Below are 16283 nucleotides of genomic sequence, written 5' to 3' on the forward strand. Positions count from 1 at the left end.
ATAAACAACAAGATATTTTTACCTTTATCATAATCGAATTGCCTAATTGTCTTATCAGATCCCTGATCTGAATATCCTGCTGTGCAGTTTTTGAGGTTTTATTATAGATATGGACCCTTAATGTCCCTGAGCCAACAAACAAATAAACAGGAAATTGGCCCCTTCTGTGACATCAGTGCATTTAACAGGAGATGCACTGAGCAGGGGATTGTCATGCCAAACATTCCTTAAACTTAAGGCCTGTAAGATCAGAAATATACAAACTCATTTTTTTATCTATCAGGTATTTTCGTTCATATAGTTTACATGTTTGTTATAAGCAAATACCTGTCAAATCATACCAAAAAACTGGTTAAACCAAATGCAAAAAAAGTCTTAGGCCACAACAAATTGATCATTTGTTCGTTGGATTTGCCGCACCCAAAATTCGGAAAACGAAAAAAAAATAAAAAAACTTTTTTTTTGCGCCCGCACATACCTTTTGGCCGCGCATATTATTTTTTATTTACTGCTGAATTTCCTCTATTTTCTAAACTTCTTTTACATAGAATTTAAACCTGCAACGTCGACTTCGCCTTTTTTGAAGGTATTTCCAAGTTTTACATTCTTCGCGAGCAAAATTTCCTCGTGTCAGGACAAAATCAGGTCCGGGTAACCGCAAAACAGCCTATTTGTTGACAGTCTTTTTTTTGTCGGGAATATTTTGCAGGACGCACCGTTGTTATTTATTTCCGGTATTAATGTTACTGTCAGTTTTAAAATACACGTTTAAATGAAAATCAGTGTCATAGTCAATGGATTATAGTCTTCAGCAAACAACAACATTTTTACGGCGTCGAAGGCAAGAATTATTTATGTGTGCTTTAAGTAATTCATTGTTTTGTACTCAAAATTTAGTGTTAAATAACAACTAAATTGGATTTTGAGGGCAAAACTTATATTAAAATACACGAACACACGACTTACAACAATTGAACATAAATTCGTGAGTTATTTTTTTAATTCTAAAATGCATTTCTCAGTTTTCATATACTCATAATTGTTATAAACTGACAAAAATAGTAGGACTTGTAAATGTTTTAGAAATATTCCCCCCTCCCCCCGCCACCCCCATCCCAGGGTCCGGGGGTATACCAGGGATAGCCGGGGAATTGGCAGTGTTTTTACCTTCCAGGTGGCCCCGCAGTGCCAGATGAATGAAGTGTATTTACCCGGGGTTGGCTGGACCGAAAGTCCAGTAAAGTTGCCTGTGATTAAAGAGGCCTGTTTCTTACGGGCATTGAAGCTATGGAGGCCGTCATGATATTCTTTTTCAAGGCACATACCTATAAACCATAGGTTCGTGGAAAAGGCGAGGTCTTGAAAGGGAAACATCTTTATTCCACCACCTGCTCTAATATAATGATCGTTGCCACATTTGCAGATTTGTTTGATGCTGCTTTAATTATGTTGTCCCGCAATTGAATCCACAGGGTCTTTTTTTAGAAATGTTCTCTGTGTTATTAACATTTTTGATCTTCTGCAATGTCAAAGTCACTACAATTTTATCATGTGCTTCAAGAGGTTCAAATTTAGACCTGACCCAATATTTGGAAATGCTCAAATGATAAATTACTTTTACTTGTCTAAAATGTTTTTTGTGATAGTAAGTTACGAAATGAATACAATAGTTGCACGTTACTATGAGAACTGTTGTCTTTACAATATATCCACGTTTAAATTAAAGTTCATAGTAAAGCACTGGATCTTATTGCCATTTGTTAAATATTGAGACAGATTTTCATGTGTTACCATCAAAACCTTTTCATTTATAACTGAGAACCTATGTTTGCAATTAAAAAGCATTTCTTGACATAATTCATGATAGTTGTATGATAAATTTGGTAAGATATAAACTGTTTAATTTTTTTTTTAATTTTTCACTTTGCGCTCGCCTCTGAATTGCCTTAAATTTAAAAAAAAGTATTTTTTTTTTTTTTTCGCTCGCTCGCTCCTACTTTTTTTTGGCAAAATCCGTAGAACATATGATCAATTTGTTGTGGCCTTAGCTTGGAAATAGGTATATAACCAATCCAAACTTTTAATGGTGTCCTTACATTTTTTCTTCACTGTGAACCATAATTTATAACTACCAATTAATATTGATTAGGTTAAGTCGCAAATGCATAGTCATTGACTATTTTATAAAGGAATTCAGTTCATTTTTTTTTGGCCCAATTCACAATACCAAAAGAATACTTTTTTCACCCCAAAATTGGACCAAAAACTAACAGTCCTAAAAAGTAAAATAAAAGAACAACAAACATGGCAAAACATCCATTCTAAACAAGTCAACAAGTACAGACTGAGATGTTTAAGTGCATTATTATTGTATTCTCTTCATAATTCTTCAAACCCAAGATCTATAAAGGGGGGCTTGCATAATGTTTCTGTTTTTGAAATATTCTATGGTATACATACATGCCATATTTTCTGGAGACCATTCAGGGGGATTTGTTCAAAAGGCTGAAAATTCAGGGGGATTTTGGTTGTATTCAGGGGGATTTTTTTAGCAGGTCTAAGTTGGCGAAATTTTAAAGTATTTTTAGATGCAAGTATGAACAAATGTATTCACATATAGTTTGCTTTGAAAACCTCTTAACTTTTTCATTATACAGAATTATTTTATGTCATGATTTATCATATTTTTATGATAAACTGTCATCTCATACTGTAATGCACTTGCAAAACAAAATATGTCATTGGAAAAATATGTTTTCGAGACAATTAAATTAAATTTACCTTCCTCCAAAGTCTTTTAAAAAATTGTGCTTAATTCTATCAGCTTTGATGACTTTCAGGCAATAAGAGAATAGAATAAATATTATTAATTTCTTCCTTCGAAAAGAGTAATATTTCTTTGCCTTTGATAATTACTACAAATTAATTGATCACTTGTTGTAAAAGTTTACTTTTGGAGAGTTTCGCTCACATACTGTGGTTTGACTTTGTCATTATTGCCTGATGTAAAATTAAAAATTCCGGGGGATTTTTATCTCCCGCCGGGAGACCAGGGGATGGATCGAAATTCCGTGGGATTTTTCCCCCCGCCGGGGGATATGGCATGTATGGGTATATTCAGATTTTTAGGCATTTTGTCTCTATTTTCCCATTTTTAAGGGCCTTGGCCCCTGGATCACAAGGGTGGGGGAAAAACGATGAAATTTTTCTTTAATTACCCATGATTGGGTTTGTCTAAAATTTCAATTAACAACATAGTCATAATACTACCTGGTACCTAACTTCAGTATTAGATTAAAAATGAATAACTTCAAACTAAATGCGATATTTTCAGTCCAATCTGAAAGTTATTAAAATTAGGAAGTATTCTGATGATATCTCTATGTAAGAAATTGACAGCTTTACTGCTCAGGATGGAAAAGAGCGCAAGAAAAGAACTATAATCACAACACTGAAGCAATTTCCCAAACCATCACCAGCCTACAATTACAAGCAGTTATTTTTCAACTCTGTCTAAGCAAGTAGTAATGATGTAAGTGTCATTTTCTGGTAGGAGAATTTCTGTCATTGACATTTCTGTAATTTGTTGCCTTGTCTGTATTCTGTCATGTTGTAGAGGCAGGCATTCCAGTATTCCTTCTTATTCCTACTTTTTCCTTACTATTTAAAAGGCCTTTTTCTTTTTCATACTTATCTATTGTTTTAGAAGGCTTCCCAGTCATCGAAATTAGACTTTTGGATAACAAGCCTGAATCCTTATACTATTGCTTGGCATCAATATTTGTAACAAGCCCTGCTCATATAATAGAATTTTAACAAGCCCGGAAGAAATTTTACCAGTGCAAGGCTTGCGGGCTTGTGTTAATTTCGACTAATGGCTTCCTTTTTGTACTACTTTTACTTTTTTTCCCTACATTTTGAAAAGACTCCTAATGATATTTTTTACTATTTTCCCCTATTGTTTTTTAAAGTTCATAGTTTTCAAGTTCCTCACAGCCTGATACAATGTGCCTTGTTCTCCCTTTATCACCCTGTCTCTATTCTGCAGCACCCCGTCTTCTTCTTTTTTTTAATATTTATATGAAAAACTACAGAAACAAGCCCAGTAGCCGAAAGTTTAAACATAAACCCCGTTTAATGGCACAGGGTAAACGCCAAAGACATAGAACACAAAACAAACAAGAGGCCCAAAAGGGCCTATGCTCTACTGGCATGGCTTTTGTGGTCATATCAATATACAGCATGTATGTATGGGTAAAAGGCAACAGACATATAGTTTATGTTTTGTGTTTGGGTTACCTGAAAACGTAGCACGTTCAACATCTGAGCCCAGAAAGTATTGTAAGCAGATTAGTTGCATGAACTATTTTAATATGTGCCAAGTAAAAGTCATCTGACAAAAAAAAAATGCTTTCAAAACTGTACTCACAGTAAAAATTTCTGTAGTTTTAAAAGTTAAAAAAAGTTGGTCAAAAGGTCAAAGTCAAGGGCATCCTAGGACAACATTGATCAATTTGAACAAACATTCACAATAACTTGTGCTGAGATGGATGCACGAACACACAAAAAGATTTTCAAACCTTTCCAGATTTATGTTTACCAAACCTGTGAACCCTGGGTGTGGCCAGTAATGACACCAGTGCATAACTTAAACATTCACAAACAATTTTGTTAAGATGAATGCGCAAACTACAGAACTTAAAGCTAAAAAATGGCCTTTGGACTTTCAACAAGAACAAGGCAGAGTATTTCACAAAATCAGCTGCAGAAGCAAAGAGCAAATTGTCTCTCAAAATCCTAGACTTGCAAATTGTCTCCCTTAACTCTAGACTTGAATTTACATGTACATGTACATGTAAACTTGGCTAAAAATAGAATTCGCTCATGCAGACCTGGCTAAAAATAGAAAGCATTTCTTTAAAACTTTCATGGCCCATAATCTAGGCATTTATGGGCGGATCTGGCTGAAAGGAACCGAGCTCTAATGGATATCTAGATACTGTACAAGTTTCATCGAGATACAAACTGAAGACTGTATCGTGTTCACAACCAATTGTTTACAGACGCACGACCGCACGGACGCACTGATGCACATACTACGTCCACATTACCATCGCATAAAAATCACAAACTAGAAACATGGCACAACAGCACAAAGCTCCAAAAACAACACAGTGCATATATACTATATAAAAAAACTAGGTGTGTTTATCAGGAATTGCAATTGTTAGGTACCACCTTGGAACGGTCAGTAAAATGCAAATTTAAACCTTGCTCAAATCCTAGGCTGTTGAGTTCTGTGGTTTATTATGGTCCTAGTGCCAAGGCTGTGGCATGGTCTCCATCACACATGGTTCCCATCACATGTGGCCCCTCCACATCACTTATGCAGTGCAGAGAAAGTTAAAGTAGCTTTTTTTTGTTATTTTGCTGGAGGCATGTTAAATTGCAGGTTATTGATATTCTACTCGCATCCTTCCTCTCGGAATGCAATTACATGACTTAATTAAATGAGATTTGGGAAAAACACAAAGCACAGCTAATGATTTGGAATACAATTATAAAAAAAAATACAATAAATGAGTGTTTCTGAGGAATACATTTTGCCTGAAGAGGTTTAAAGTGATATCTGAATGCTTAACAGTAATAAATGCCAATATTTGTACCAGGAGATAAAATAGTTTTCCCATAAACCATAAGCCTGTTTTCTACAGGTTTATAATTTGCTGAAATCTCTTAAGGCCCAACAAAAACAATGGTGTGGTTCTAGATACCAAACCAAACATAGATAACTTGTATTGTGTTACTGTCTTGTCAACATTAATGTCAGATTGTGTAAGTACCTATACAGTACAAGGATATAAAGTCAAACCTAGTTGGTCACCAGGTCCTGTATAACACAGCCACTTTTAATTCTTCCTGTAAATGTTCACTATGTACATGCATTAAGCAGCAGAAATTTCACACCTGGATTAAGTGGCCACCTGTCTTAAGCAGCCACTTTGACTATTTTCCCAAAGGTGGCCACTTAATACAGGTTTGACTGAACATACTGTGTACACACTAAATCTTTTTTTTTCAAATTTAATGTTTTCTCCATAGTCTTAATACCATCTTGACCTGTACTTTAATTTTGTCAGCATTTAGCTACAACATTTTGTTGTTAACCAACAATATTTATTTTTATTTATGGTCTTGTCAACAATTTCTTAAGAGGCTTCAAAATGTGGGCAATATTGTGCAATTAAGGCAGTTATTTGAAATTCAACATATTAATAAGCCCACTAATTTGTTTCTTGTTTTCCGAGAAACCATATTTTTTTAAAACTCGATTTATAGGATATCTCCCCCATGCAATATTTTCTATGAAAGCATTCACAATACTTTCAGGTGTCTAAATTACCTCTAAAAAAATAAGGGACACTTTATAAAAAAGAAACTAGCTGGAAAAAACCTGTAAATTTGCATCTTCATCAAGGTGAATATAACAATTATTCATATGCTTTCTGGTGGTTTGTAGAGATTTAAACAGTAACATATTATTTTGACATTTTATATGCATGACAGCTAGATAATGCAAAATATTAGCTTCTCATATTAAGTCATATTTATACCAAAAATCAACATTTTGAAAAAAATGAAATAAAATGTTTTGGACATTTTAAGCTTGACAAGATATATTGAAAAACCATTTGTTTGTGCAGAATTAGTCAAATTTAAAGCAAAATTCACATTTTTGAGAACAAAAGAATATTTGTTACATGGCGCTCATGCCAGCCATTGTTGTTCATCACAATCCTGAGGAAGTCACAGTTATGTAGAATTTTTTCATATTATTCTGTTTTATTCAAATATTAATACAGGATAATTTGCATTGTAGATTTCGCCATCAATATTGTATGCATTATGATCATCTTTTTCCGTGTTCAGTCTCCACATTACCAAAAGATATATTGGAAATGTCTGATCTCACCAAGGCAACTGGTTTAATTAATTGTGCATATGTGAGTTTGGTTTCACGTCACCAAACCAGACAAATTGGCAACCGGTTTGTGCATGTATGAGTTTGGTTTCAGGTCACCAAACCAGACAAATTGGCAACTGGTTTGTGCATGTATGAGTTTGGTTTCAGGTCACCAAACCAGACAAATTGGCAACTGGTTTGTGCATGTATGAGTTTGGTTTCAGGTCACCAAACCAGACAAATTGGCAACTGGTTTGTGCATGTATGAGTTTGGTTTCAGGTCACCAAACCAGACAAATTGGCAACCGGTTTGTGCATGTATGAGTTTGGTTTCAGGTCACCAAACCAGACAAATTGGCAACTGGTTTGGGCATATGTGAGTTTGTTTTCAGGTCACCAAACCAGTCAAATCGGTTTGGGCATAATAATTATGTGAGTTTGTTTTTTAGGTCAGCAAACCAGTCAAATTGGTTTGTGCATATGTGAGTTTGTTTTAAGGTCACCAAACCAGTCAAATTGGTTTGTGCATATGTGAGTTTGTTTTAAGGTGACCAAACCAGTCAAATTGGTTTGTGCATATGTGAGTTTGTTTTCAGGTCACCAAACCAGTCAAATTGGTTTGGGCATATGTGAGTTTGTTTTAAGGTGACCAAACCAGTCAAATTGGTTTGGGCATATGTGAGTTTGTTTTAAGGTCACCAAACCAGTCAAATTGGTTTGGGCATATGTGAGTTTGTTTTAAGGTCACCAAACCAGTCAAATTGGTTTGGGCATATGTGAGTTTGTTTTAAGGTCACCAAACCAGTCAAATTGGTTTGTGCATATGTGAGTTTGTTTTAAGGTCAGCAAACCAGTCAAATTGGTTTGGGCATAATTATGTGAGTTTGTTTTAAGGTGACCAAACCAGTCAAATTGGTTTGGGCATATGTGAGTTTGTTTTAAGGTCACCAAACCAGTCAAATTGGTTTGTGCATATGTGAGTTTGTTTTAAGGTCAGCAAACTAGTCAAATTGGTTTGGGCATAATTATGTGAGTTTGTTTTAAGGTGACCAAACCAGTCAAATTGGTTTGGGCATATGTGAGTTTGTTTTAAGGTCAGCAAACCAGTCAAATTGGTTTGGGCATAATTATGTGAGTTTGTTTTAAGGTGACCAAACCAGTCAAATTGGTTTGGGCATATGTGAGTTTGTTTTAAGGTGACCAAACCAGTCAAATTGGTTTGGGCATATGTGAGTTTGTTTTAAGGTCAGCAAACCAGTCAAATTGGTTTGGGCATAATTATGTGAGTTTGTTTTAAGGTGACCAAACCAGTCAAATTGGTTTGCTCTAGATTCTCTGTTTCCCTCACAACACCAGACCACTGTCTCTACAGCGCTAGCCATTGTGGCTCAAGTTCATTGTACCATGTTTTAGAATGTTTTCTTTGTGTTTGTCTACACATTAAATGCCATATTGGAATTAGAAGAAACAAGATGAATTACCGGACATAATATCTGTGGCTGTATGATGGTCAGCAACTTGCAAGGTAACATGTGTGCTAATCATGACAACTGGTAACCTAACATATCCGTTCTTCTCCCCACGCACAGTATATTACTTCTTTTGCTGTATCATGTTGTTTCAGGTCTCTTTAATGCCATGCTATTCCTGCGACATCTCTGAATGAATCTTTTCCAGAAGATTGCTAATGTCAAGAAATTATTCAGGAGACAGCATATTTTGCATACATAATTGGCGATAGAAATGAGATTTGTGTATTTCTGCTTGTCATTTTATATGGTAATGTCACCCTGATGGGTGATATGTGGGAATGGGATGTTTTATGTCACTCCCTCATAGTTTCCAGCACTTCATAGAGTGTAATTTATTCTAGTACAATTGAATTCACTGGTTGGTTAGAAACCATGATATGCCCCCCCCCCCCCCCCCCCGCCATGCGAGTGCATGAGCCCACCACTACAGGTGTAAAAGCCCGCCTCTGTGATTGTATGGGCCCCCCCCCCCCCCCCCCCCCGCCCGCCTCTGTGAGTGCATGAGCCCACCACTACAGGTGTAAAAGCCCGCCATTGTGGTTGTATGCCCCCCCCCCACCCCCCCTGTGAGTGCATGAGCCAACCACTACAGGTGTACAAGCCCGCCTCTGTAGTTGTATGGCCCCCCCCCTCCCACCTCTGCGAGTGCATGAGCCCACCATTACAGGTGTAAGAGCCTGCCTCTGTGGTTGTATGACCCCTCCCCCCACCCCCCCGCCTCTGTTAGTGCATGAGCCCACCACTACATGTGTAATGTGTAAAAGCCCGCCTCTGTGGTTGTATTGGCCCCTGGCCTCTGCAAGTGTATTAATGAGCCTGCCCTTGTAGGTGTATGAGCAGTACATTATCATAATTTCAGCAATTTCATATCAGAATATTTGCCCCTTCAAGATTAACCAAAAAGTAAGAAGTAAATGACCTTGAACTCCTACATTGTCTTCACACCAAGACATGACTTTGCTGTAAAAGAAAAACATTTTTGATTTTTGATTTAAGAATCCATATAATTATGATGCATTTTTGCACTGTTGGCAATAGACCAGGGACTTTTAAAATAAATTACTGTATACAGTACATCACTTACATTCTGGATTTTCTGACAAATATTACTTAACAAATTGCTTGATTAATTGCTTTATTTTCCAACTATAATATGATAAAAGATAGTCAAAATTTAGGCAAGATCAGTTTACACAGAATCTCAACACATGTCCAAAATGGGAATTGCAAAGTTTTCCACAAAGTTTCTTTCGTCCATTGTTTAATGCACATATAAAAGTGAATAATTATTAATTTTATATATATATTTGCATATAAAATCACAATAATTTAACTGTCTGTATAATATTTGGAAAACTTTCAAGTCACTTAGCATCTCTCTATCTTTATAACCCATTTGTTTGTGACTCATGAATACCCTTGATGAAGTTGTCCTTGATTTCTATTATTAGACTATCGGCTTTACCTTGTTACTATTATTAAAACATTATAATGTCTCCTGTGTTGCTATATTAGGTAAAAGTATATCCTTTGTAGCTATATTTATTATTGTCTCCCATGCTGCTATATTTAGTATCAATGTCTCTAATGTTGCTATATTTATTATCAATGTCTTCCATGTTGCTATATTTAGTATCAGTTTCTCTTATGTTGCTATATTTTGTATCAATGTCTTCCATGTTGCTATATTTAGTATCAGTTTCTCTTATGTTGCTATATTAAGTATCAATGTCTTCCATGTTGCTATATTTAGTATCAGTTTCTCTTAAGTTGCTATATTTAGTATCAATGTTTCCCATGTTGCTATATTTAGTATCAATGTCTCCCATGTTGCTATATTTAGTATCAATGTCTCCCATGTTGCTATATTTTATATCAATGCCTCCCGTGTCTCTATGTTTAGTATCATGTGTTGACTCTTTTGTAAGGGCTGAACCATCCTTAATGGCTTTTTGATGAGTTGGGTCTAATTTTTTTAATTCTCTCATTGAGTTTGGTAAACAAACACAATTGGTATTTGGAGAAGTTTCTAACTCAGGAATGATACAAATTTCTTCCTTTGAATTTCTTCGGTAAAATTTCATATTTCCTAAAATTGATTCTGATAAATCAGTTTCCATTTGTATATCAGAAACCACTTCACTAGCTCCATCTATGTAGGGTGCATGCAGTTCAACTCTTGTGTAAATGTGTTTCCTGGAATGTTTTGACTTCTTTTGAGATCTCTTGTTATGTATTGAAACTTCTTGTTCATTGTTTTGGAAATTCACATTTTGAGATGAATCTCGCATTTCATTGACTACACTAAAGCTTGACATATCTGTCTTGTTTTGAGGGTTTTCATATATTATTGGCATTGATCGACTTTGGCAAGTTAGTTTTCTTACAGTCTGACTACTTCTTGATGACTTTTTGTTTCCTTCAGTGTTTTTTGCATTTAAAAGAGGAGCAGCACTATTATCATTTTGGGATGCTGGAACATCCGACTTGTATTTAGCTTTCTTTAAAGATGTCTTTTTATTAGAGCCTTTTGATTTCATGGTCTCATTCTTAACTGCCCTTAGACTCTCCTCACCATTGTGATTGTTATCACTAGCATGCTGGTTCAGGTTTGGAGAACTACTAGACCTCATTTTGGCAGTCTCAGTTTTAACTGGTGAAGATGACTCAATATATTCGTATTCTGAATCTGTTGATGATTCCGGCTCCGTGTTGATATCATTGAGCTCAAGGTCAGAATCCTCCTGCTCACATTTCTGGAGCATGAACACACTGTTCTTCTTCCTACAGAATACAAACACAGACACAGTTATTACTATTGTGATACACATAAATATTCCAAGAAGTATTGCCAACATGATATTATGATTCCCTTTATCGTACTTGGGTTCCTCCTCGCCAACGGTGAAAACCGATATCATTTTGTGCGCCAAAGTTGTTGAACGAGAGAAACCCGGAAATTTTATGCTGCTGATCTGTGTGACAGAAATGCTTGGTTCTGAAGTTATGTGATTGATCACACTCACTAAAGTGCTGCCTTTGTCTTTAATTAGGCTTGTAACAGATGTGAAGTTCTCATCATATTCCTGTAACTGATACAGTTCCTTTAGAGGATCTTTAGCTGTTGTTACAGAGTATTGCTCTCCTGTATTTTCCACTTCTTTCCAACTGAAAATCATATTCATAATCTTGTAGTTTTGTGATGTGTGGATGGTCAGTATGGTCAGCAGTATTTTTACCTTTTGTTTAAAATCTTTTGCCAATAATTAAGAATGTATCTCAGTTATCTGCTGTTTTCATGCTACAATATTGCAAATCAGCAATCTAATAATTTGGTCAACTGAATCCTAAGCTGAAAAATCAGCCATCAAAATTAAACTTTTGGCTGAACAAGCCAAAATTCTTACACAAGTCTGTATTCTTACACAAGTTTGAATTCTTACACAAGTCTGAATTCTTACACAAGTCTGAATTCTTAGTGTAAGTCTGAATTCTTACACAAGTCTGAATTCTTACACAAGTCTGAATTCTTACACAAGTCTGAATTCTCAGTGTAAGTCTGAATTCTTACACGAGTCTGAATTCTTACACCATGTTCCTGGCATCAGTGTTTTTAACAAGCCCAGAGTGCTTTATAAAATCCAAAATTTGATCAATCCTGGAAATCATTTTGCTGGTGGAGGGCTTGCTGGGCATGTGCTCATATTTCAATCACTGAGGTCTTAACACAAGCATGTCATAATTGCCATTAATTGTCTAAGCAGAATGTCACAAGTAGAAAAATTCATGCCTTTGATGTGATCATGACCTCCTTGTAAAGTTATATTACCACGACAGTTTAATATGTAGAGTACAGTAATCTTATATGTTATAAACTTCATCATATTGTTTATATAGATGTTGGTGATTTTCTATCAGCTTTCATATGTAATTAGCATAACATGTGTATGGATGATACACTCTGTTTAAATCCAAATAAAGTACATTCTGATTTGCTGAAATGTCAACAATGTCCAATATGGTCACCTGCAGTGTTTTAAACGTTTGAATAGTTTTTCATTTTTTTTTTTGAACACTCAGAATGTACTGCCGTTTACTATTTCAGTTTAACATCTGATATATTGGTTGTTGAAGAATATATTAACTGATTATTTTTTTCTGAACTACACATCATTGATCTTAACACAGCTGTGCCATTGTCATACTTAGATAATATTAGCAAAATGTGTCATTTGCAATTCATCAACGTGGTTAATCAAATTGTAAAATTGTAAAAAAAAAATGCCTTTTGTATTCTAGACGAATCTCTTGCAGAAGTTTGATTTGCCTGTTGCTGACTGGTACTGAATGATTAAAAATTGCATTGTCAAAGACGTTGAATATTGGTGATATTTTGTGTCTATCGCCTCTGAACTAATGTTACACGCTATCTTCACCTTTGGAAGTATTTTAGGAGTCTAAGATGTCATTAACAGTTACATCAGGTGCTTTTTAACCACTACCACTTTAGGCGTTTCAAATTCTTGTCGTTTATGAAGGTGACAAAGTCACTAACTCTTGAGGTATGCACAGACCAAGGTGTCGGCAAATAAAGCTGGAGGAGGTTTGCTTCTGTTGTCTCATTTTTTTCCATTTACCCTTGAGATACTCTGTGTCTGTGTCAATGACCTTGGCACCTTGACTGTCAGTGACCTTGACTGTTTTTTGTCAGTGACCTTGGCTGTCAGTGACCTTGGCTGCTGTTTGTTTCAATGACCTTGGCTGTCAATGACCTTGGCTGTTTTTTGTCAGTGACCTTGGCTGTCAGTGACCTTGGCTGCTGTTTGTTTCAATGACCTTGGCTGCCAGTGACCTTGGCTGCTGTTTTTTCAATGACCTTGGCTGCCAATGACCTTGGCTGCTGTTTGTGATAGTGACCTTGGCTGTCAATGACCTTGGCTGCTGTTTGCGTCAGTGACCATGGCTATTTATGTACACATCATCACCACATTTGGAAGTTGTTTTTGTGTGTCTGTTATTGAGCATCCTGAAAAAAACACAAAAAAAAACGTCTTCATTATCAGATTAAAGTCATGAAATAAGAAACTAGCGTCTTGAGTCTGGGTTTGGCTCAGAAATGCAATTTCTAAAATGCTATAAAATTCATCTTTATTAATTGTTACAATTATGTTCAGCAAAAGATTCGAAACCTGTTTTAACTGTTACAGATTATTTACAATACAAAAACACCATCATTGCTGAGACTTCTAATAGCAATTAAACAAAAACATTAATATATGAAGCTTATAATCTTGAGTGTAAAATGGTTACATACACTAGATTGAGTAATAATGATAATGGAAATGAGTATATTTTAATCAGTAACCAAAATTTGACTTTTTGACCTTGTGCTTGTTCAAAAAAATCTGTAAGGTATACTATATACCATTTGGGACTCAAGCCCAAACAGCATTTTACCAGTGCATGGCTAAATGTGGGTTTGTACTAATTTCAACCACTGAACAAATGCACTGATTTAATTGATTCAGCATTCACAAACACACAGTTCTAAATGATTCAGCATTTACACACACACTGTTTTAAATGATTCAGCATTTACACGCCCACTGTTTTAAATGATTCAGCATTTACAAGCCCACTGATTTAAATGATTCAGCATTTACAAGCACACTGATTTAAATGATTCAGCATTTACAAGCACACTGTTTTAAATGATTCAGCATTTACAAGCACACTGTTTTAAATGATTCAGCATTTACAAGCACACTTTTTTAAATGATTCGGCATTTACAAGCCCACTGTTTTAAATGATTCAGCATTTACTAGCACACTGTTTTAAATGATTCAACATTTACAAGCACACTGTTTTAAATGATTCAGCATTTACAAGCACACTGTTTTAAATGATTCAGCATTTACAAGCAAACTGTTTTATGTTTTAAATGATTCAGCATTTACAAGCACACTATTTTAAGTCATTCAGCATTTACAAGCACACTGTTTTAAGTGATTCTACCTTTACAAGCACACCGTTTTAAGTGACTCAACATTTACAAGCATACCGTTTTAAGTGACTCATCATTTACAAGCACACTGTTTTAAGTGACTCATCATTTACAAGCACACCGTTTTAAGTGACTCATCATTTACAAGCACACTGTTTTAAATGATTCAGCAACACATGTTTCCATTTAGGACGCCTGGTAAAATTGAATTATATTTGTTACGTAAATTAGTTAACTAATTGTGAAAGAGAGAAGTGGCGATGAATTATTAACTTGGTACAGGGCATGACAAGAAAGAACTAAACAAGGGAAAAATCAATGGCCTGATTGTTCAGAAGTTTGTTAAAGTAAACAATGGGATTAACAACATCGTTGTTAACTTTTTAAAGGTGAAAAATGTGGTCATGTGCTCATATATTTAAATGTAAACAAGTATGGCTGAAACAGTCATCTCACCTCTTGTTAGGAATACTGCAAATCTAAGTTTATGTGTGAAACTAATACAGAGCAATATTGGTTTAAAAGTTAACAGCGATGATGTTAATAACGTTGTAAACTTTAACGAAGATCAGAACAAATTCAGCCCATTGTGGGTTTCCCTGGGCAAAACAGAGCAATATTGATTTGAAAGTTAACAACGATGATGTTTATAATGTTTTAAACTTTAACAAAGATCTGAACAAATTCAGCCCATTGTGGGTTTCCCTGGGCAACACTGTTTTAATTCCTGATAAAATTTCAAGGAGGATTAAAGAAATTGACAGTCACAAAAAAACACATCTTTTTTCTCAGTTTTGCAAGTTTAATGCTTCATGACATTCATTTTGGAAAATTCAAGAAGGGAGTCGTTAAAATTTCACCTAAATTTTTAAGCAAATGTGCCTTTTCATGGGCTCAGTTCAAAACAGAGGTAACTCGTGTTAAAATTAGATTGAATTACAACGTTCTTACTCTGAACCTTTAAATATTGGTTTGTTATACATTTGCATGTTACAGATGACAGCCAACTCTGAAATGATGGTAATGTGATGTCAGTGTTTTTTAATGGCAGGAAATTGCTCTTTTTAGAAATGTCATAACATTAAAGAACAAATTATTTCTCAGTTTCCTTGAAACAATTAAGTTCCGACCAAGGAAGACATATTTTTCTAGTTGTCATGCAATAACACCATTACAAGTCATGTTGTAAGATTTCAATGTGTTCTGACGTATTCACAATGATGAAACATAATGGTACTTTTTCCTCAATACAGTCAAAACTATCCTTGGCATCCGAGCTTATCATAACTTATATGATACCCTGGGCGAATTGGCTAGGGAAACTAGGTAAATCTTGAATATTCATAAGCATTTTCCGACCAATGTAATAGTCGATAACAAAAAGGAAAGAATCTCCTTTGTGAAGAGCTATCGGCATATTTAATAATATCCTGCCTAAAACGATTTGTAAGCCGTGATCTCAATGGCTTATTTCGAACCGAGATTACATCCGTAACTTCTCTGTCATTTCCGCACCGAAGAGGTGTATTTCATGCATTCTTAAAACAGGCCAATATTGCTTCCATTTTCAACATGCATGGCTAAAAATTGGGGACTATACAAGTAATCGACAAAACACTGAGAATCAGGCTCCGATGCATTCATCTCATTTTAATTATTGTTATGACCAATGAGATGTTATAAACTGATATGAAAGTATTTGTGCTCCCTGATTTTAACATGCATGCCTAATACTTTGTGTATACGTAATGTAGCATTTGAAAAAAGAAAATATTTTATGAA

The 16283-nt window shown here is 35.3% G+C and overlaps 2 protein-coding genes across 3 annotated transcripts in view; one reads left to right on the forward strand and one right to left on the reverse strand.

Annotated features, from left to right (window-relative positions):
• The window catches only part of LOC128241741 (centrosomal protein of 78 kDa-like), a 95735-nt gene that overhangs the window by 28500 nt on the left and 50952 nt on the right, over positions 1–16283 (forward strand). The window lies entirely within an intron of this gene.
• Positions 9855–11536, reverse strand: LOC128241742 (uncharacterized). Its single transcript, XM_052958806.1, has one exon. It carries the CDS (start codon positions 11415–11417, stop codon positions 10215–10217), a length of 1203 nt encoding a protein of 400 aa, XP_052814766.1. The 5' UTR covers positions 11418–11536; the 3' UTR covers positions 9855–10214.

The sequence above is a fragment of the Mya arenaria genome, chromosome 7 (genome assembly GCF_026914265.1).
Source record: "Mya arenaria isolate MELC-2E11 chromosome 7, ASM2691426v1".
Lineage (NCBI taxonomy): Eukaryota > Metazoa > Mollusca > Bivalvia > Myida > Myidae > Mya > Mya arenaria.

Coding starts and splice junctions, on each gene's coding strand:
- LOC128241742 (XM_052958806.1), bottom strand. CDS start 11,417: ATGATATCGGTTTTCACCGTTGGCGAGGAGGAACCCAAGTACGATAAA.